The 21,866-nt window shown below is 34.9% G+C and overlaps 1 protein-coding gene across 1 annotated transcript in view; it reads left to right on the forward strand.

Moving 5' to 3' along the window:
- The window catches only part of HMCN1 (hemicentin 1), a 461,695-nt gene that overhangs the window by 292,188 nt on the left and 147,641 nt on the right, over positions 1-21,866 (forward strand). The window contains exons 37-41 of the mRNA XM_011934184.1: positions 12,351-12,452; positions 13,327-13,503; positions 14,234-14,385; positions 15,523-15,646; positions 20,182-20,357. Coding sequence (XP_011789574.1) covers positions 12,351-12,452; positions 13,327-13,503; positions 14,234-14,385; positions 15,523-15,646; positions 20,182-20,357 — 731 coding nt within the window. The remainder of the gene's footprint in view (positions 1-12,350; positions 12,453-13,326; positions 13,504-14,233; positions 14,386-15,522; positions 15,647-20,181; positions 20,358-21,866) is intronic.

Below are 21,866 nucleotides of genomic sequence, written 5' to 3' on the forward strand. Positions count from 1 at the left end.
TGAATTTGGATTTGGTTTGTTCCAATTACTGTAGATATGAGAATTTAGTTTCATAAAAAAGTTAATTAAACTTAGCATCAATAGCAGAAGTTACAGTAGGAGGAAGAGGAGAGGAACTAGCCCCATTAATACTCTTGCTCTTTGAATGCTCCCAAAGTATTGCATACAATTCTTATTCTATGTATTAAAAAAGGCATTGCAAAACCTATAGGGAAGCAATCCTCATTTAATTAGGTTCAGTTATTAATTTATCAGCCATCCCTATAGTTACTTTTTAAGTCAGGATTTTTTGTTTTTATTTTTGTTTTTAGAGACAAAGTCTCACTCTGTCACCCAAGTTGGAGTGCAGTGGCATGATCATGGCTTATTACAGCCTGAATCTTCCCACCTCAGACTCCCTAGTAGGGAGGACTACAAGCAAATGCCACCATACCTGGCTAACTTTTGTACTTTTTGTAGAGATGGGATTTCACCATGTTGCCCAGGCTGGTCTTGAATTCCTGGGCTCAAGATGTCTGCCAACCTCGGCCTTCCAAAGTGTTAGGATTACAGGTGTGAGCCACCATGCCCAGCCCAGGGTTTTTTTTTAAATCCCAATCTTTATTGATGGATAACAGATTCAGCAAATGTTCATTTACTATAGTTGTCATCCAGAAATGTCTAATCCTAACATATTCAGTGTTTCAATTGTTTAATGTTTTCCTTTCTTATAAAAATATCTTAGATACTACCATTCTTCTTAATCATAGCAAAAGTTGTTTCTAAAAGCTATAGTAAAAGTGCCTGGTCTCCTGGACTAGGAGACCATGTCATGATCAAGAGAAGAGGAACATTCTCATGGGGTTTTCCGGGATGGGGTGTTCTGTCATTTATAAAGGGCAGGAGCCCTCAGTAGGTGGTCTTTTTGATCATCAAAGTTTAATAATTCTGGAAGTTTTTATTCCCTAGACCAAACTATGAAATTATATCTAAACCTCATTTATTTGCCAAGTACGACAGATGTTTCCACAAACAAATGATTATTTGGAGTCTAATAGTCCAAGTATTCATTTTATCTGCACACAATTATTTCCCAGGAAAAAAATCAACCAAGGTGAAGCACCAGAAAAAGTAAAATATTGTTGCTTCAAATTTCCTTTTCTATATTGCCAATTAATAACTGCAGGATAAAAACACACATTCCTCATCTGTAAAATGGGAAGGATAGAGAGAGTGCACCACAGTTATGGAGGTTATGTGAGGATCAGATGAAAGATTACATGTGAAAATCTTAGCCTGGTGCCTGGCTCCTAGTCAGCATCTGTAAATGACAGCATAAAGGCTGTCTGGCAAAACACATATTTGATTTCTGGCCCTTCTCACTGCACCATTTTGATAAATATCTATAAAGTCCCTCCTGCCTTTACTCTTGGCCAGGAACTCTCTTGGGTCTGTATTAGTTGTCTGGTAAAAACATTAGTAGAGCACCCCTATTTTTATTTTATTTTTTAAAAAGTATTTGCTTGGCTAACATCTGCTAACACCCACTCAAAAATGGTCCCTCTATCATTTCTGTGTTTTGTTTAATAGCTCAAATGTGGCTTAAAGGAGACTTGGGAATGTTGTAGGGAAACTTTTTCTTTTTTCATGGATAACTTCGGTTCAGGACTCTTATGATTTTCTTGCTATAGATTAATTTATTCCTCCCTATTTCATAATTTCACTAGATAGAGAATATTAACTCACCAAAATTACATTTAGATCACTTATGTACTACCTGAAATTTAACCAGGATTTGAAAGACTCTATTCATGACCTGCGTGATTGAAGTAATAGGCAAAATCTAGCACACAATGTGTCAAGAAAAAGGTATTGTAGTTTTGCCATGATACGTACATGCGGCTTTTGGAAAAAGGAAAAAATACCCAGCAAATTGAATGGAATTCAACCTTCTTCTTGGAGAATGCAGGCATCTTATTATTAAAATAGGATCATAAGATACTGTTACCTTATTGCTGCTCTATCTAGAACAGTGTTTTCCTAAATTTCAAGACTATGCATTTCAGTGCTAGAAGGGAGCAATGGAATTTATATTTATATTTACTTTTAACTTCAAAATGAGAAGTAAATCAGGCTATACCCAAAGAGCTTCTCTGTACAAGGCGTTTAGTCACTAGCTTTCCTCTTTTAGTTACTGAATTATGTTTTGACATTTCTAAAGCATATATATATATTTTTTTGAGACGGAGTCTCACACTGTTGCCTGGGCTGGAGTACAATGGCGCGATCTTGGCTCACTACAACCTCTGCCTCCCGGGTTCAAGCGATTCTCCTGCCTCAGCCTCCTGAGTAGCTGGGGTTACGGGCACTCGCCACCACTCCTGGCTAATTTTTTGTCTTTTTAGTAGAGATGGGGTTTCATTATTTTGGCCAGGCTGGTCTCAAACTCCTGACCTCATGATCCACCCACCTTGGCCTTCCAAAGTTCTGAGATTACAGGCGTGAGCCACTGCGCCTGGCCTAACGCATATGTTTCATATGGAAACTACCTTGAGGGCATCTGAAACAATTAGCTAAGATAACATCTTTATGTTTGCTGTATCTGGCTGTGAAGACTTACTAGAAGCCTTTTAGAAAAAAAATGCCTAGCAATAATTTTTATCTCTAATTATTTGGAGTAGAAAAGCAATTGGCTTATTTTTTTTCAACCCTCTGAGGCTATAAATTAAAATTATGTTGAAATACAATGAGCATCAAATCAGACTATCTGATTTATTATGAGATTTTTGTAGGTCAGTTATGGGTGCTTCTTGATCCCAATTGTTTCTTGAGTTGCACATTAAAAATTCTGAGCTTGTTATTCACAAAGAGATCACAGATATAATTCACACACTAGAAAATTCATCCTTTTAGAGTATACAATTCAGTCAATTTCAGTAGTTTGCATCTTTCTAAGATTGTTTTTGTTATATCTAAGTTACCTAATTTGTCAGCATACAACGGTTTGTAATCTTCTCCAACAGTTTTTTTTTTTCATTATTATTTCTGTAAGATTGGTAGTAACGACCCTCTTTCATTTCTGATGATAGTAATTAGGTCTTCTCGCTTTTGTTTGTCTTAGTCAGTATAGCTGAAGTCTTTTTGATTTTGTTGATCTTTTCCAAGAATCAGCTTTTGGTTTTGATAATTTTCTCTACTGTTTTTCTATTCTCTATTTAATTTGTATATGCTCTAATTTTTTGTTTGTTTGTTTTTTCCTTTTGCTTGCTTTGGGTAGAGTTTACTCTTCTTTTTTTCTGGTTTTAAGGTAGAATGTTAGGTTATCGATTTGAGATCTTATTTTTTAATATGCATGTTTGCAGCTACGAATCAGTCTAAGCTCTTCTTTATGTACATCCCACAAGTTTTGGCATGTTGTTTTTGTTTTCATTCCTCTCAAAATGTTATCTATCATGTGATTTCTTCTTTGACCAATAGTTATTTAGGAGTGTGATACTTCATTTTCACATATTTGTGAAGTTCCCAAATTTTGTTTTATTACTGGTTCCTAAATTTCATTGTGCTGGAGAACATATGCTGTAAGATTATAGTCCTTTTAAATGTATCAGGACTTGTCTTATAGTCTTATATATAGTCTATCTTTGAGAATAGGACATGTGCACTTGAGAAGAATGTGTTTTCTGGTGGAGTAGTCTATGTGTGCCAGTTGCATTATAGGTTGTACAAGTCTTCTATCTTTTTATTGATTTTCTGTGTAGTTGTTGTATCCACTATTGAAAGTGGGATATCGAGGTCTCTAACTTTTATTGTTGTATTGTCTGTTTCTCCCTTTGAGTTTATCCATTTTTGTTCCATGTATATTGGGGATCTGTTATTATGTACATATATATTTATAACTGGTATATCCTGATGAATTAACCTTTTGTATTTTTTTTAAAGTCCTACTTTGTGGCCAGTAACAGTTTTTGTTGAAGTCTATTTTGTGTGATGTTAGTATAGCCCCCTCAGTTCTTTTTCCATTACTGTTTACATCATATATTGTTTTCCATCTTTTTACTTTCAATTTATTTGTCTTTGAATCTAAAGTGTGCTATTATAGGCAACATACAGTTGGAATTTTTAAAAAATCCATTCTGCCAATCTCTGCCTTTTGATTGGAGCATTTAATCCATTTATATTTAATTTAACTACTGATGTGGTAGAGTTTATGTCTGTCATTGGTTATACATTTTAATATTTATTATGTCGTTTTTTGTTTTTCTCTTTCTCCATTGCTGACATTTTCTTGGGTGCCATTTTATATTCCTTATTGCTTCTTTTACTTTTTTTGAGTTTTATTTTTAGTAGTTTTCCTGGGTATTATAATTAGAATCTTAATTAATATAGTATTTGGATATTTCAATAGTATACAAAAATTTTGTTCCTAATTAGCTCTCTCTGTTTCCCCTCTTTTATGCTATTATTGTTAAACAAATTACATTTTAAAGTGCCCATTATTGCTTTATATTGCAATCTTTTAAATCAATAGGAGAAAAAATGAGTTATGAGCAAAATATACAGTTTTTTACATCTTACATATTTACCTATGTAGTTACCTCTGCCAGTGAACTTTATTCTTTTGTGTGTATTAGATTTATTGTTTCATTTCAACCTGAAGAACTCCTTTAAGTATTCCTCACAGAACAGGGGTCTAGCAATGAATTCTGGAAAGAATTCCATTTTTGTTCTAGAAATATCTTAAATTCTTCTTTAATTTTAAAAGACAGATTTTCTACATATGAAATTCTTGATTGGTAGTCATTTTCTTTCAGCACTTTGCCTATGTCATCCTACTACCTTCTGGCCTTTGTCTTTTTTGATGAGAAATTGGCTGTTGGTTGTATTGAGGATCTTTGCACATAAGTCACTTCTCTCTTACTGCTTTCAAGATTCTTAGCTGTTGGTTTTAAACAGTTTGGTTTTGATGTCTTGGTGGGGACTTCTTTGAGTTTATCTTACTTAGAATTTTTTAAACTTCTTAGATATATAGATTGATGCTTTTCTTCAAATTTGGGAATGTTTCAGTTATTACCTTTCAAGGCATTCTTTCTGTACCTTTCTCTTTCCCCTCTCCTCTGGTACTCACATTATGTTTGATGGTGTTTCCACAAGTCGTAGAGGTCTATTCACTTTTCTTTCTTCTTTTTTCTTTGATTCTAAAATTGGATTATCTCAACTGACCAATCTTCAAATGTGTTGATTTCTTTCTTCTTCCAGCTTCCAGCTTTCTTCTTCTCTAGGTATTGAGTCTTTATTACACTTTAGAATCTTTATTTGGCTTTTAAAAGTAATTTCTGTCACTTGATTAATATCTATATTTAATGATAATTCAGCTACTTTTCTTTGGTTCTTTATACATGGTTTCCTGTAATTCTTGGAACATTCAGTCATCCCTCAATATCCTCAGGGGATTGATTCTAGGACCCCATATGGATACCAAAATTTGTTGATGCTTGAGTTCCTTATATAAAATTGTATAGTTCTGACAAAGGGCTAATATCCAGAACCTACAAAGAACTCAAACAAATTTACAAGAAAAAAAGCAAACAACCCCATCAAAAAGTGGGCAAAGGACATGAACAGACACTTCTCAAAAGAAGACATTCATACAGCCAACAGACACATGAAAAAATGCTCATCACTCACCATCAGAGAAATGCAAATCAAAACCAAAATGAGATACCATCTCACACCAGTTAGAATGGCAATCATTTAAAAATCAGGAAACAACAGGTGCTGGAGAGGATGTGGAGAAATAGGAATACTTTTACACTGTTGGTGGGACTGTAAACTAGTTCAACCATTGTGGAAAACAGTGTGGTGATTCCTCAAGGATCTAGAAGTAGAAATACCATTTGACCCAGCCATCCCATTACTGGGTATATACCCAAAGGATTATAAGTCACGCTGCTATAAAGACACATGCACACGTATGTTTATTGCGGCACTATTCACAATAGCAAAGACTTGGAATCAACCCAAATGTCCATCAGTGGCAGACTGGATTAAGAAAACATGGCACATATACACCATGGAATACTATGCAGCCATAAAAAGGGATGAATTCATGTCCTTTGTAGGGACATGGATGCAGCTGGAAACCATCATTCTCAGCAAACTATTGCAAGAACAGAAAACCAAACACCACATGTTCTCACTCATAGGTGGGAACTGAACAATGAGATCACTTGGACACAGGAAGGGGAACATCACACACCGGGGCCTATTGTGGGTGGGGAGGGGTGGGGGGAGGGATAGCATTAGGAGATATACCTAATGTAAATGACGAGTTAATGGGTGCAGCACACCAATATGGCACATGTATACATATGTAACAAACCTGTACATTGTGCACATGTACCCTAGAACTTAAAGTATAATAATAACAAAAATAAAAAGCAGCACATCTAAAAAAAATTGTATAATATTTGTTGCAAAAATAATAAATGGGACCAATTAAATCTAAAACCTTCTGCATAGCAAAAGAAATAATCAGCAGAGTTAACAGACAACCCACAGAGTGGGAGAAAATATTAGCAAACTATGCATCTGGCAAAGGATCAATATTCAGAATTTACAAGAAACTCAAACAGATCAGCAAGAAAAAAGAAATAATCCCATCAAAAAGTGGTCAAAGGATATGAATAGACAATTCTCAAAGATATACAGGCAGCCAACCTAATATATGAAAAAAAGCTCGACATCACTCATCATTAGGGAAATGCAAATTGAAACCACAATGAGATACCACCTTATTCCTGCAAGAGTGGCTGATATGGTTTCACTGTGTACCTACCCATATCTCACCTTGAATCATAGTTCCCATAATTTCTATGTATTGTGGGAGGGACCCAATGGGAGGTAATTGAATCATGGGAGTAAGTTCTCATGAGATCTAATGGTCTTATAAGGGACTTTTCCCCACCTTTGCTCTGCACTATTCCTTGCTGCTACCATGTGAAGAAGAATGTGTTTGCTTCCCCTTCAGCCATGATTATAAGCTTCCTGAGGCCTCCCCAGCCATGTTGAAGTGTGAGGCAATGAAACCTCTTTCCTTTTTAAATTACCCAGTCTTGGGTATGTCTTTATTAGCAGCATGAGAATGAACTAACACAATGACCATAAGTAAAAAGCAAAAAAAAAAAAAATGTGCTGTGGATGCAGTGAAAGGGAACACTTTTATACTGCTGGTGGGAAAGTAAATTAGTACAACCACTATGGAGAACAGTATGAAGATTCCTTAAGGAACCAAAAGTAGAATACCATTTGACCTGGCAATCTCACCACTGGGTATTTATCCAAAAGAAAAAATGTTGTTATATGAAAAAGACATGTGCACATGCATGTTCACAGCAGCACAATTCGCAATTGCAAAGATATGGAACCAACCTAAGTGCCCATCAACCAGAGTGGATAAAGAAAATGTGATATATATATATATATATATATATATATATATATATACACACACACACACACACACATATACCATGGAATACTACTCAGCCATAAAAAGGAATGAAATAATGTCTTTTGCAGCAACTTGGATGGAGCCTTAGAGGCCATTATTCTAAGTGAAGTAACCCAGGAATGGAAAATCAAATATCGTATGTTCTCACTTATAAGTAGGAGCTAAGCCATGAGGATGCAAAGGCATAAGAATGATATAATGCACTTTGGGGATTCAGGGGGAAGTGTGACGGGGGATGAGGGATAAAAGACTACATATTGGGTACAGCATATACTGTTCGAGTGATGGGTGTACTAAAATCTCAAATCACCACTGAAGAACTTATCCATGTAACCAATACCACCTGTACCCCAAAAACTATTGAGATAAACATTAAAATAAATAAATTGTATAGTATTTGTGTATATACATCCTCTTATATAGTTTATTGTTTCTAGATTACTTAATTCCCAATACAGCATGAATGGTATGTATTATACTACATTTTTTACTATACTAAAAAATGTAGTTATACTATATTTTTTATTTGTATTAATTTTTATTGTTGCATTGTTATTTTTATTTAAAAAATTTCCAATCTGTGGTTGATTGACACTGCAGATAGAGAGAGCCAATTGTATTTAAAATAGCAGATTTAAAGTTTTTGTCTAGTAAATCCAATATCTAGGTTCTAGGTTTCCTGATGGACAGTTTCTATGCTGCTTCTTTTTCTATGTATGAGCAATGCTATCTTGCAATTTTTGTTGAAAAAGTAGGTATTTTAAATAATATAATGTGGCAACTCTGAAAATCATATCCTTCTCTCCTCATGGTTTTTATTGTTATTGTTTTTTGTTGCTGGTTTTCATTGTTGTGTCTTGATTCATTAGTGAGTGGGCAGAATACTGGCATCCTCCCAAATTTTCATATCCTAATCCTTGAACCTGTTAATATGTTAGGTTACATCATAAAGGGGAATTAAGGTGTTAATCATTTGACCTTAAAATAGGAAGATAATACCTAATTATCTGGATGAACCCAATGTAATCATAAGGATTATCAAATGTGGAAAAGGGAAGCAGCATGTCAGAGTGATATAATGTGAGAAGAATGTTCCACTCACATCCTCACATGGCCCGCCCATTGCTGGCTTTGAAGATGGAGGAAATGGCCTGTAGAAGTTGGAAAAGGCAAGGGAACAGATTCTCCTCTAGCGCCTCCAGAAGGGAATTCAGCTCTGCTAACACCTTAATATTAACCAAGTCAGGCCATGTTGGACTTCTGACCTATAAAACTGTAAGATAAATTTGTATTGTTTAAGCTACCAAGTTTGAGGTAATTTGTTTTAGAAGCATAAGGAAACGAACTTTTCTATATAAATTCTATGAGGTCTGTTTATACAGACTTTACCCTTGCGGAAAAGGTTTGCACTGACAGAACATTGAGTCTGGTTAAATAAAGAAAAATCTTGCAAATAGGAACTTTCACAGAAAGCCCAGACAGGTCAAATAATGACAGTTCTCTCAGAATGGTACTTTCGGGTAGCTCGAAACCTATTGTACTTCCTTCAGTGTCTGCTAGGCTGCTTTTTTCACTGCGATTATTGGACTATTTGTTTTCAAGTTTGAGCTGGAGAGAGGGTGACAGGGGTAGGTCAGTTAAAATGCCACAAAACTCACTGTTTTAATTGAAATTTAGCTACTTATTTTTTAATAAATACTTTTTGGATTTTTGCAAGTCTTTGGTTAATTTCCCAAGTTCTGAAAAGGTTGATTTTGACAATGTTTACAATGTTTTTGTTTCTTTACTGGAGGAGTAGGTTTTTTGAGTCTTTAGTCTGGCATTCTTGCTGACATCCAATCTTTCTTAAAGTTCTCTAGTGAAGTGAGAAATTGCCAACCCATTCCATAGCTCTGTATTTCTTATTCCCATCGTAGTGTTTTATTGCAGCAGCTACATAGTCTGTCAGATTCTTCAATGAGCACTTCAGTCCAGAAGGCTTCAAGTATTTAAAAAGCTGTTTTGAAGGAATGTGCCATGGACTGATTATTCTTCCTTTTTCCTTTTCCAGTTGGAAAAGTTAGATAGCCATATTTAGAGGTCTTGTGTCCTTAAATACTGTGTTGATAATCAGAATTCAGTGCAGAAAACAGAAGCATTCTAGGCATTTCAAACAGCTAGGGTTAATACATGGAATTAAATGAATACAAAAGTAATTGTAAGAGTGAAGGAGGGGTGGTTCTAGGGTGAGTCTTTAGGAAAAACTCCCAGGACAAAAGAGATTTGACCCAAAGGACATCTGCTTCTGAAAACAGACTTTATTTTAGACTTTTCAAAAATCAACTTGGAGTTTTTTTATCTTCTTTGATTTTGTTTGTTTTCTGCTTTTATATTTATTATTTATTTCTAGCCTGTTTTGGTTTATTGTATTGGTCTTTTAAATTCTGGGTTGAGTGCTTAGGACTTTTTTCCATTATTTCTTGTTTTTAATATATGTTAATTATGGCTTTAGATTTTCTTTAAGTACTGTACTGCTTTAGTGACATCCTACAGGTTTTAATATTAATCAATTTCACTTTATGTTTTTCTAAACTTATACTCTTATCTTGATTTCATCTTTAATGAGATTTTCCCCATGTAGATAGCTTTGTATTTTTGTTGTTGATTTATATTTTATAGTTTTTTTAATTGTGATTATAAAACACCTTACTGGTATTTTGTGGGCTAATATTTCATTTTGAAAATATTCCATTGTCATTTAAAAAACATATATATTCTTTGGTAACTACAAATCCCCAAACACACACATACACATATGCATACACAATCTGGATGGGTACTTTTATTTTTCATATTCTTTACAACTGTATTTTTTGTTTCACTACACAGCCAGTTTCTGAGGAGGACATGGTAAAATACACCACTTTTAGAGTTTTTGAATTTTTCTTGCTTTCTAACAATTTTTGCTTTGCTATTCAATGCATAAGGTATTGTCATTATAAAATATTATTCATGAATAGTAACATGTTAATATAAATCATGTTGCTTTGTCATGTTTAATAATTTTTGCTTTGTATATTTATCAGAAATTGATGTCAAATTATTGTATATCTTTGTCTAGCTCCTTATTGTAACATTTTTGTGGGTTTTTATTTGTGCTCCTTATCCACTTAGATATTTTAATTAAAAAATAGTTTTAACCCATTGTATTAGTCCATTTTCATGCTGCCGATAAAGACATACCCAAGAATGGGCAATTTAGAAAACAAAGAGGTTTAATGAACTCACAGTTCCACATAGCTGGGGAGGTCTCACAATCATGGCAGAAGGCAAAAGGCACATCTCACATGGTGGCAGACGAGAGAAGAGAATGAGAGCCAAGGCAATCTGATGGATCTAAAACCATCAGATCCCATGAGATTTATTCACTACCATGAGAACAGTATGGGGGAACCGCCCCCGTGATTCAGTTATCTACCACTGGGGTCCCTCCAAGCCAAAATTCAAGATGAGATTTGGGTGGGGACATAGCCAAACCTTGTCACCCACACAAGTTGGTTTTTTTTTTTTTGAGGTAGAGTTTCACTCTTGTTGCCCAGGTTGGAATGCAATGGCATGATCTCAGCTCACTGCAACCTCCACTTCCCACTTTCAAGTGATTCTCCTGTGTCAGCCTCCCAAGTAGCTGCAATTACAGGCACCCGCCACTATGTCTGGCTAATTTTTTGTATTTTTAGTAGAGACAGGGTTTCACCATGTTGGCCAGGCTGGTCTCAAACTCCTGACCTGTGATTCGCCTGCCTCAGCCTCCCAAAGTGCTGGGATTACAGGCATGAGCCATCACACCCAGCCACCCATACAAGTATTAACGTGTCAAAAAGTCACTATTTTAAGTGTCAAAAAAATTCTATTAAACAATTAAATGAACTCATTCATATTTATATATTTGATTTTATTTCTGCCATCTTACTTACTTCTGTTTTTTCTTGTTTTCTTTCCTTCTTTCCCCCTTTCCTGTTTTTGGTAGATTAATGGATTGATGGATTTGTTGATTGTATGTGGGTTGAGGGTCTCTAGTGCATTGAATTAGTTAAATGTAGCAAATTCTTAAAATATATTTTTTTCTGTCAACTTCAGATACTAATTTACAACATCTTTTTCAAGCAAGACAGAACCTTTAATTCCCTTGTAATTTTCTTATCCTGGTATGCCTCTCACACTCCTTGAGATATTGTTGAAAACATGGAATTAGTGTTCCAAGTTATTTCTTTTATATTATGCCTCTCAGACTTCACGAATTCCTACTTTCCAACTATATTAAATAACAGATCATCCTTATCAGTAATTACTTAAAGTTGAAAATATACTTTCCTGTTTTATTTTGTGAATAACTTGTTTAAATTTTGTATCAGAGGAAAAAAGCTGCCAAAAAACACACAAAAATTATTCTGCTTTTTCTGAAATAGCTTAAGATAGTGCTATCCAAAGATAAAGTAAGATATTTTGAGATGTTGATTTCTTCTTCACTGGAAGAGTTCAAATTTAGTAGACTAATTACTTCTTGGTAAAGATAATTACTTACCAAATCAATCAGATTAAGTACAATAACAAATCTTTCTTTAACTTTTTTTTACTCATCTGCTAATCTATATAATTCTAAGGATTTTCCTATCTGGACACAGAGAAATGTGTGATCTAGAAAACTTATTTAGATTTTTTTAAATCTTGTTCTTCAATCCATTTAATAGTATACTTTTATTCCAAATAGGTCAGTGTATATATGTGAAAAAAAGAAGAAAAGAAGAAAAATTATAATTTTAATTGAGCAAACAATTTCAGCTTAAATATTCTACTTATAAGTATCTGTTTGGGCCTCTTGCAGAACCACCTAGTCTGGAAGATGCAGGGAAGATGCTGAATGAGACTGTGGTGGTGAGCAACCCTGTACAGCTGGAGTGTAAGGCAGCTGGAAATCCTGTGCCTGGTACATTTACTTTTGGACTCTATAACTTAATATTTTAAGATTTCTTGGAATAACTGAAACTGGTTTTGAGCATAATATACTAATTACTCGTAAAGAACAGGTTATAGAATACATTTCATGGGTGAAACATTGATAAGAATATTATCAGTTAGACAAAATTTTTGAATTTTTATTACCTTTAACTGCATGAAACAATTTATTTAAACAATGTAGAAATATGTGAATACCTTAATCATCTTATTGTCAGTAGTGTGGTCACAAGACCCACATGGTGGTTTATATCCATTTATGCTGAAACTTTTTTTTTTTTTTTTTTTGAGACGGAGTCTCGCTCTGTCACCCGGGCTGGAGTGCAGTAGCCGGATCTCAGCTCGAAACTTTTTTTTAACTTAAAAGCATCTTAATGAAGCTACATCAAATTGTCATTCTAATGAGACTACAACTTTGTTTTGTATATTCCCACCACTGGTAGATTATTCATATGAATCAGTAACGACATACATTTTTGAGGTCAATAATGTGTATGGTATTTGGTGTGGTTAGGCATGTAGCCAACATTTTATGGATGAAAGGAAACATACAACAAAAAAATAGATAAGTTGAAAGTTTGCTATTAAATAATACTGATATATTAGCGATAGTAAAGAATATCTTTCTTCTAAATTCATTTTCAGGACTCACTGACTTGGCTCTTGGTGTTTTTCTAAGGGTTACCTTCTCTTAAAAATCAAAGCTAAAGAGATGATTACTTAAACAGATTAAATTCAAACGATAAGTATAAGAATAAAGTAATTGTGACTTAGCTAAGATCCAACTTAGTATATTTAATTTAAAAAACTTTTACATAGATCATCTTCTCCCCTTCTTCTTTCAGTTATTACATGGTACAAAGATAATCGTCTACTCTCAGGTTCCACCAGCATGACTTTCTTGAACAGAGGACAGATCATTGATATCGAAAGTGCCCAGATCTCAGATGCTGGCATATATAAATGTGTGGCCATCAACTCAGCTGGAGCTACAGAGTTATTTTACAGTCTGCAAGTTCATGGTTAGTGCCACTTCACCTAGATTCATTCTGGGGTAAAGAAGCATTCAAAATGATTAAGTGCTTCTATAAAATTATTGTGTAAGTATTTAACAGAGTGTGTTATTGTCATCTTTATGTAAGGGCACAGTGTTCTAAAACTTACAAATGTGCTTATTCCTGATTCCTATTAAAATGCTCAATTTCCACATGCTGTTGACTTAAGTTTGCTTTCAATGAGTTGTTGAAATAGTCATTGATACTGTTAGCTAACAACAAAAAAACACTGCTTGTAAATGCTCTCTAAAAGAATCATAGGTATTAATGAAATGTTTCTGAGTGATTATCTCTAATAATGCTTTTAAGAGGAGTTGGTAGTTAACATACTACAGTGAATGCAGTGAATGAAGGGGGGTACACATGTGTGTTCCTGCACACACACACACACACACACACAAGCCTAGAAATCAATAAATAAAATTACACTCTGGCATAAAAAACTGATTTCTTAAACAAACTGGCAAAACTTGTTTTTCCTCATCTGCGAAATGGAGAAATTGATACTTGCTCTATTTATCTCACAGGATGGCTGTGATTAGATCATAAATAAGAGGGGTGAAAGAACTTACCAAAAAACAAGTAAACAAACCCTCCAATAAGAACACAATATTGTAGACATTACATGTAGTTTTCGTCATTTGAGATCACAAATCCTGTGATATTAACATGTCTTACTTTCATTTGTTTTTTTCAGTGGCCCCATCTATTTCTGGCAGCAATAACATGGTGGCAGTGGTGGTTAACAACCCGGTGAAGTTAGAATGTGAAGCCAGAGGTATTCCTGCCCCAAGTCTGACCTGGTTGAAAGATGGGAGTCCTGTTTCTAGTTTTTCTAATGGAATACAGGTACCTTCATTCATTTCTTTGGTGACATTTACCACCTGATTATTCAGTACAGGAAATACACACAGGTAAAACTGTTGAAGAGATTTAGAGAACAAGGATTAACAAATGCTATTTTTTAAGTACACATATGCAACCATAAAAACCATGGACACATACCTGGGATCCCCAAATAATTCATTAAAGGCTCACTGTTTCTAAGAGTTCCCTTATCTTACCTTTAGGTGTTATATTTTGACCATTTGTTTTAGATATTTGTTGTTTTCTACCTGCCCCACTCCACTTTCTGCTACCACCACAATAGATACTTTACACAAAGAAATGTTAATCAACAAAACAGGAATTTTATGGTAGAATTTAGGTTTAAATGTCTTCAAATAGTTATGAATCAGAGACTACACAGAGCATATATACTTATACAAAAACATCAAGTAATATAGTAAGAAAAAAATATAATGTAAACATCATGAGAAGTAAAATTTGAGTCCTAGAAAAATTTTAAATGCATTATATTGAGTCAAAATTAAAAATATAGAGGTACATATATACCTAATTTAAAGTTTAATTTTTATCTTGCCTAACAGAAAGCATAGTTCTCATAACATTCTACTTATTCAGATTTTCTTGCAAATCTAATGCTTTCAAAATTTGGGATCATAGAACATCCAGAGTTAATGTCAGTATTTTAGAAATACAACTGAATCCATGGGATAAAGGATAATCAATGTAGCTTGTTAATTAATTTGGCTACTACTTTGTTGTTAATTTCAGTTTCTTACCTTTTAACTCAAAGAAAAATTAGAAAGAGAATTAGCGCCTCTATTCCAACTCATGTTTCTCCCCTGGCATCTTTCTCTCTATTTGTTGTGTGTATGGATGAAAGTTGACTTTCATCTGATGCCATATGTAAAGACTTGTTTTCAGTAGTCTTTACCAAATTTAATTCTAGCCTCTTACATTCTTCCACTGAGAAGATGAAAAGAGTATTATATGATGTTTGCCTACTTAAAAATATCCAAGAGAAAATCTTCTTAAAAGGCAAGTGTTAACTGACTAACCTCAAGAAAATAAGAGAAAATATCTATTACACCTACCATTCTCAGAGACGTATTGGTTATTTAGCATTCTTCTCCTTGACAGGTTCTCTCTGGTGGTCGAATCCTAGCATTGACCAGTGCACAAATCAGTGACACAGGAAGGTACACCTGCGTGGCAGTGAATGCTGCTGGAGAAAAACAAAGGGACATTGACCTCCGAGTATATGGTGAGACATTTTAGTAATTAATTTTGCTCTGATAGACATGTGTTTGGGTCCTAAAATCATTGAGAAAGTTAAGGGAAGTTGTTGACAATAAAGAACAATGAACCTTAGAAATGATATTACAGGATCAATTCAAATCAGATTCTCTTTCTGCCTTATATCTGACTTTGGATGATTTTCCTTTTTTAAAGTTCTGAGAAAGTAAAATGCACACAGCCAGCATGTAGGGTGTTCGTTTTATAGAGTACTCTGAAAACCATGACTGTGGATAGCAGCTCTGCCATTTAGAAGAGATAATCTTCTCATTGAAGCAAGTATCTGTTCAAGTAGCTCTCTTCATTCATTCTACTCAAAGCCATGCTTTTATTACTTTCTAATTATTTGTAATCAGCATTTTTGTGATCAATACTATGTTTGTGCATTAAGGGCTCTTTGAGAAGCAAAAAGTTAATATAAATGTAGGCAAAATTTAAGTTTTTGCCCACTCTCAATGCTGCCCACAATGATCACAAAAGGAAATATCTGATCCCAACACAGCAAAAGAGCCCCAGAAGAAAGTTGGGGCCTCTTGATCTCCATTTATATATTATGCTTGTCTATCCACATTCCAGTGTACCTTTACATTCAGAACTCTTTTAGACTTTTTTCTGCGGCTTATTTGCAATATATTCCTTAGTTCGCGGAATAATGAAATTATTTCTTTTATTTTATTATTTCTTGAAGAGTTTCTGTTTAATGCAGAATGCAAGCCTTCTCCTTAAAGTCCTACCTCACTTCCAAATAATGCATTCCTTTCTGAAATATATTACCTTTTTAAAAAAATTTACCTCCAGACAATGTGGACCATGTTGTCTTCTCTTATATGTTTGTCAATGTAAATGTAATGATCACAACTAACATATATTGTTACATAATGTTTTAGTAAAAAGACCCCTTGTTATGGATATCATACATATTTAATGAAAGTAAAAGTTTTAGTTGGCATCGGTACACTACCAAAGGGTTCTCTGTGCTCTTTCTTTTTTGTTGCTACTGCAATTGACGTGAGTTCACATCCAGCCTCCAGATTTGCTTAGGTATTTGAGGTAACAGATAGGTCTATAATGCCCAACCCCAGGAATTTTAACTCCTTTCCTGAATTGAGTCGCTTTTATGCTTTATGAAGAACTGGAAAGTTTCTATTCTAAAATATCCTTTGAGACTGATTCATCAATTAATCAAGTGTGTAACATAGTAGTTCTTCAGTCATTAGGAAGCAAGTAGAGGGGTGACATTGGTCTTGACAGGGTTTTAGTCAACACAGAATTCTGAGATAGTCTCCTTACATTTCTACACTGGCTAGTGTCAAGAGTGAACCTGGGAGATGATAAAGAGTTGATATTTTCCAGGAATTACAGAAACATGCATCACTATTCCTTATCATTTGCTAAGATACTTCTATGCTACTTTCTTAGGCTGAAAATCAGTATCTTTCTCTGATATAAAAGTCAAATGGCTAGCTGGTATATATGTTTGGGAATGTTTATATGTGTTAAGCCATTGAAATATACATGCAGCAAGCTGCTGAAAAAGTGTAAAAGTAAAACAGGTCTTTAATCTAAAATCAGTGTCCAATCTGTATTTCACTATTAGTATTATTTCCATAAATTATATTTTTATATTTGTAGTAGTAACCTTGGTGATGTGTGTCTAATTAGAGCCTAATGAATGTTAATTCCCAGAGATAAATCACCTTCAGATTTACACTGGGGGTTGTGGTGGTGTTGGGGGGTGGAATAGGAGAAGTAGATAGTAGGCAAAGTAGCTTTTCCTACAATTATGAGTAGTTCGTTAAAATTTTTCTCCCTGGTATAATTCAGAGTATGTTTTGCCATACCCTGAGATATTGAAACAAGAGAATTGAGTTTTTAAAAGATTTGGATTCATATAGTACCTTTTCTTTAAACTTAAGCTCAGAGAACTTTCCTGGAGATCATACATTCTTCAGCTTCCCAGCAACGACAACCCTATGACAACTCTGATTTTAGTAATTAAATTTAACAAACATAATGCTTAGGATGAGAAACAGGTCCAGAACACATCCCTTCCTAAGCAACATAACCACAAAGCAAAATAGGGATAACATCTAAGAAAGCTGAGGATCTAAAGGGTAGAACCCTTGTTCTCTTCTCAGACTAAACAAAAAGTTGGAAATGAGAGACAGGACAGAAAAAAAAATACATGTTTTGGTAATATATATCCTCGGCTATAATTAGATTTGCTTCAGTTTTTGTCCCTTAAACAAATACTCCATTGTTTTTGCATTTTTTCCTCTCATTTAAAAAATCTGGTTTCCTTTTGAACTTGATTCAACTCATTTAGTGTAAAAAGGAAAGTAACTGAAGGAAAATATATTTGGAAATGAATTAGCATTCTGTAGTCTTGAATTGTTTCCGACTTTCACTTCTGCAGTCATAATGAACTCATGCTGTTTTGTAGATTCTACAAATAATCTAAGACAAACATTTTTATACAGTTATGGTACTTTTTTATTCAATGAGGCCAAACTTTACCTAAAATTATTTCCAAGATGTGAAATCAGCTATTCTATTTAGGGCTTCTTGAGTGCTAGGACTTGTGAATCTGTTTTCATGGCATCTTTAGAAAATGGCACTAATTAGGCCGGGCTCAGTGGCTCACTCCCATAATCCCAGCACTTTGGGAGGCCGAGGCGGGTGGATCGCCTGAGGTCAGGAGTTCGAGACCAGCCTGGTCAACATGGTGAAACCCCGTCTCTACTAAAAATACAAAAAATTAGCTGGGCATGGAGGCACGTGCCTGGCAGTCCCAGCTATTTGGAAGGCTGAGGCAAGAGAATTGCTTGAACCTGGGAGGCAGAGGTTGCAATGAGCCGAGACTGTGCCACTGAACTCCAGCCTGGGCAACAAGAGTGAAACACCTTCTCAAAAAATAAAAATAAAAAAAGGAAAGAAAGTGGCACTAATTGTGCTCACTTTGCTATTTTTATAGTAGTTTTAATCTCAAAGAGACTAATCATGTATCTTTTATCGAATGTGTCACACATCAAAAATATCAGTGTTTTCTGTTTCTCAGATTACTTTAACCTTATCAAGAGCCAGATGTCTGTGTGTACTACTAAATTTAGCAGAAGGAACATCACGAATCTCTGCACAAATGCTCCATTGGTCAATCTCACCCATTGTGCAGTGTGTTTCTTCCTTCAGCATCAATTTCTTTGAGTTTAACATAAGTCTTGCACCCCAAAACAGCACATGAAAGTGCTCTTTAGTTCATACCCTTTCCCTCTGCAGCAGACATAGTAACAGAGAAACCTCATGGTTACAGAGGCACAATACTACTACTATAGTCAAAGTCTATTGCCTTCTTTATCTTGCCACATGCTGATGGAGTATCAAGCCTGAAACAATGGCTGCTAAACGATAATAATATTTTTACCACAAAAATCTTGTTTCTACCAAAACATTTTAGTACAACTTAACCTTTTTTGTAGTTAAAAAAAAAAATGCTACAAACATGGCAAATTTTCTATAGCCCTGCATAGTGATGGGATTTCGTGAGAAATGGCCAAGGAAATTCCTCTCTGTGCTTTGTTGGAGTGGCCTTTTATAACAGGCCTGATTTCATCATTAGTTTGTGTTTCTGAATAATTATATATACAGGCCTGAAAGAGTCCTTGAGAAGTTATGGAGCCCACCCTCTCATTCTTGGCAGGACTGTACCTAAACCATCTAAGATAAATGATTGTTTACTTTTATACCCAAGGGAAAGAGATTTCTTAAACTTTTCAGAAAACACATTTCAGCATCTAAGGAGCTTTATATAGCCAGAGAATCCTAATTTTAATCTTATTAAAATTTCCACTTATTTCCTCTTACGCAATTGTGAGTATGTTGTGCAGCTGGTCATTGAATTGATTTGTTCTTTATTCTGTCACCATGGAAAACCAAAAAGAACACTAAACTGCAAGTCAGAAGGCTCCTAACTTTACCACCAATTAATCATATTATTTTGCACAAGCTATTATCTGACACCAATTTTATGTTTTGCACACTGCAAGATGGGACTGGATGAGCTCTATGATATCCTACAACTATTTTTTAATGTTGCCTCTGTGACTATGACATCTATTTCTTTTGCAAAAATTACAAATAAATATTGGAAGTGTATTCACCCTTAGCTTATTGTTTCTAAAATATTTCATGAGTGATTTATTACTTTGAAAACCTTACGCAGTAACATCTAGTTCTAAAAGTTTCTTATTTGGGCACTTGAGAACTTCCCGTTCTAAACGTTTTTTAAATAAAAAGTGAGAAGCATTGTTCAACAAAAATACATTAATCAGTGATTTATTAGTACTTGATTGTGAACCAAGTGATTCAAAAGCGTATGTTAGAATGATTGTGATCCTACATCTTAAAAGAACCAGTAAAGGTATTCAGTATATGTCCTGCTAATTAATGAATATAAATAGTGTGCTGGCCTGTTTTATCCTGAAAGAAAACCCATCTTTCATGTAGTTCCACCAAATATTATGGGAGAAGAACAGAATGTCTCTGTCCTCATTAGCCAAGCTGTGGAGTTACTATGTCAAAGCGATGCTGTTCCCCCACCTACTCTTACTTGGTTAAAAGACGGCCACCCCTTGCTGAAGAAACCAGGCCTCAGTATATCTGAAAATGGAAGTGTGTTCAAGGTAAGGATATGGATTCATTTATTTTATCTTATGTTATTGTAAGTTCATGGTTTTGGTACTACCCTTATTTAGCGTGACTGTCTTTTACAAGTGTTGGACTAATTTTCTCTTACAAAATTCTAGGAACCCTTTTATTGATGAGGTTTGTAATATTTTTAAATTTTGTGCTTAGTGAGATTCAATTATTTGTCATCCATATCCAGAAATGATCTCAAAAAATGCTTCCAGGAAAATATCATAGAAATAATCCAAGGTATGCCTCACCTTCAGTCTTCCAGCCAATCACCAAGTGCCCATTTTAGGTGCTCTGGACAAAGATGCAAAAAGTCATGATGGTTCACACCTGATCCCAACACTTTGGGAGGCCAAGGTGGGCAGATCACTTGAGGTCAGGAGTTCAAGAGCAGCCCAGTCAACATGGTGAAACCCTGTCTCTACTAAAAGTACAAAAATTAGCCTGGCATGGTGGCATGCACCTGTAATCTCAGCTACTTGGGAGGCTGAGGCAAGACAGCTGCCTGAACCCGGGAGGTGGAGGTTGCATTAAGCTGAGATCACACCACTGCACTCCAGCCTGGGTGACAGAGCAAGACTTTGTCTCAAAAAAAAAAAAAAAAAGAAATGCAAACAAGCATGACACACTTCATGTCCTTGATGTCTTCCAATCTCATGTAAATACATAAAAAATTAACAATTTAGTTGAAAAATGCAACGAGTACTATAGTCTGAGTCAATTACCAAGTGGATGGTACAGATAATACATTTTGGGGGGTGGCAAAAGTTGAGGCTCTGGTTGCCAGGATTAGCTTAAAAGACTACTTAGTGTTTTAGAGGTAGATAAGAGGCAAGGGAAGCAAGTCAGCTAGTTTGGCTCAAACAGAGAATTTAACAAAGTGAATATTTAGAAATAATGTTGAAAAGGTTGTTTTAAATGAAATAAAGTATGACATTGAAAGTCAGCCTAAGGAATTCGGATTCAGGAGGACAGAAGACTGCCGAATGTTTATAACATCCTCATAATAACCAAACTGAGAAATCAAAAGACCAGCTAAGTAATCTGCCTACAGTTACTGAAAGACAGAAATTGGATTAGAACACTGGGAGTATGGCTTCAGAACCCGTGCTACTAACCACCACATAGCCTCTTGCTAAAGGAAGGTTTATTACTGATAAACAAAGAATCTTGAGAAATAGATGGCAGGCAGTAAGCCGGGCAGCTTACCTAAGGAAGACAGAAGCATGGGGTTGAGTGAAAGGGAGCATGAAGGAGTATGTTAGAGGCAGAGGATGGAGATCTTGGGTATTATGATTGTATAATAATGGAGCTGGGTGAGAAAGGAAAGACCAGAATCACTGATGAAAGAAAGAGGGATGAACTAATTGAAAAGAAGAAGAAGAAGAAGAAGAAGAAGAAGAAGAAGAAGAAGAAGAAGAAGAAGAAGAAAGAAAAAGAAGAAGAAGAAGAAGAAGAAGAAGAAGAAGAAGAAGAAGAAGAAGAAGAAGAAGAAG

Source organism: Colobus angolensis, unplaced genomic scaffold (genome assembly GCF_000951035.1).
Source record: "Colobus angolensis palliatus isolate OR3802 unplaced genomic scaffold, Cang.pa_1.0 Scaffold132, whole genome shotgun sequence".
Taxonomy (NCBI): domain Eukaryota; kingdom Metazoa; phylum Chordata; class Mammalia; order Primates; family Cercopithecidae; genus Colobus; species Colobus angolensis.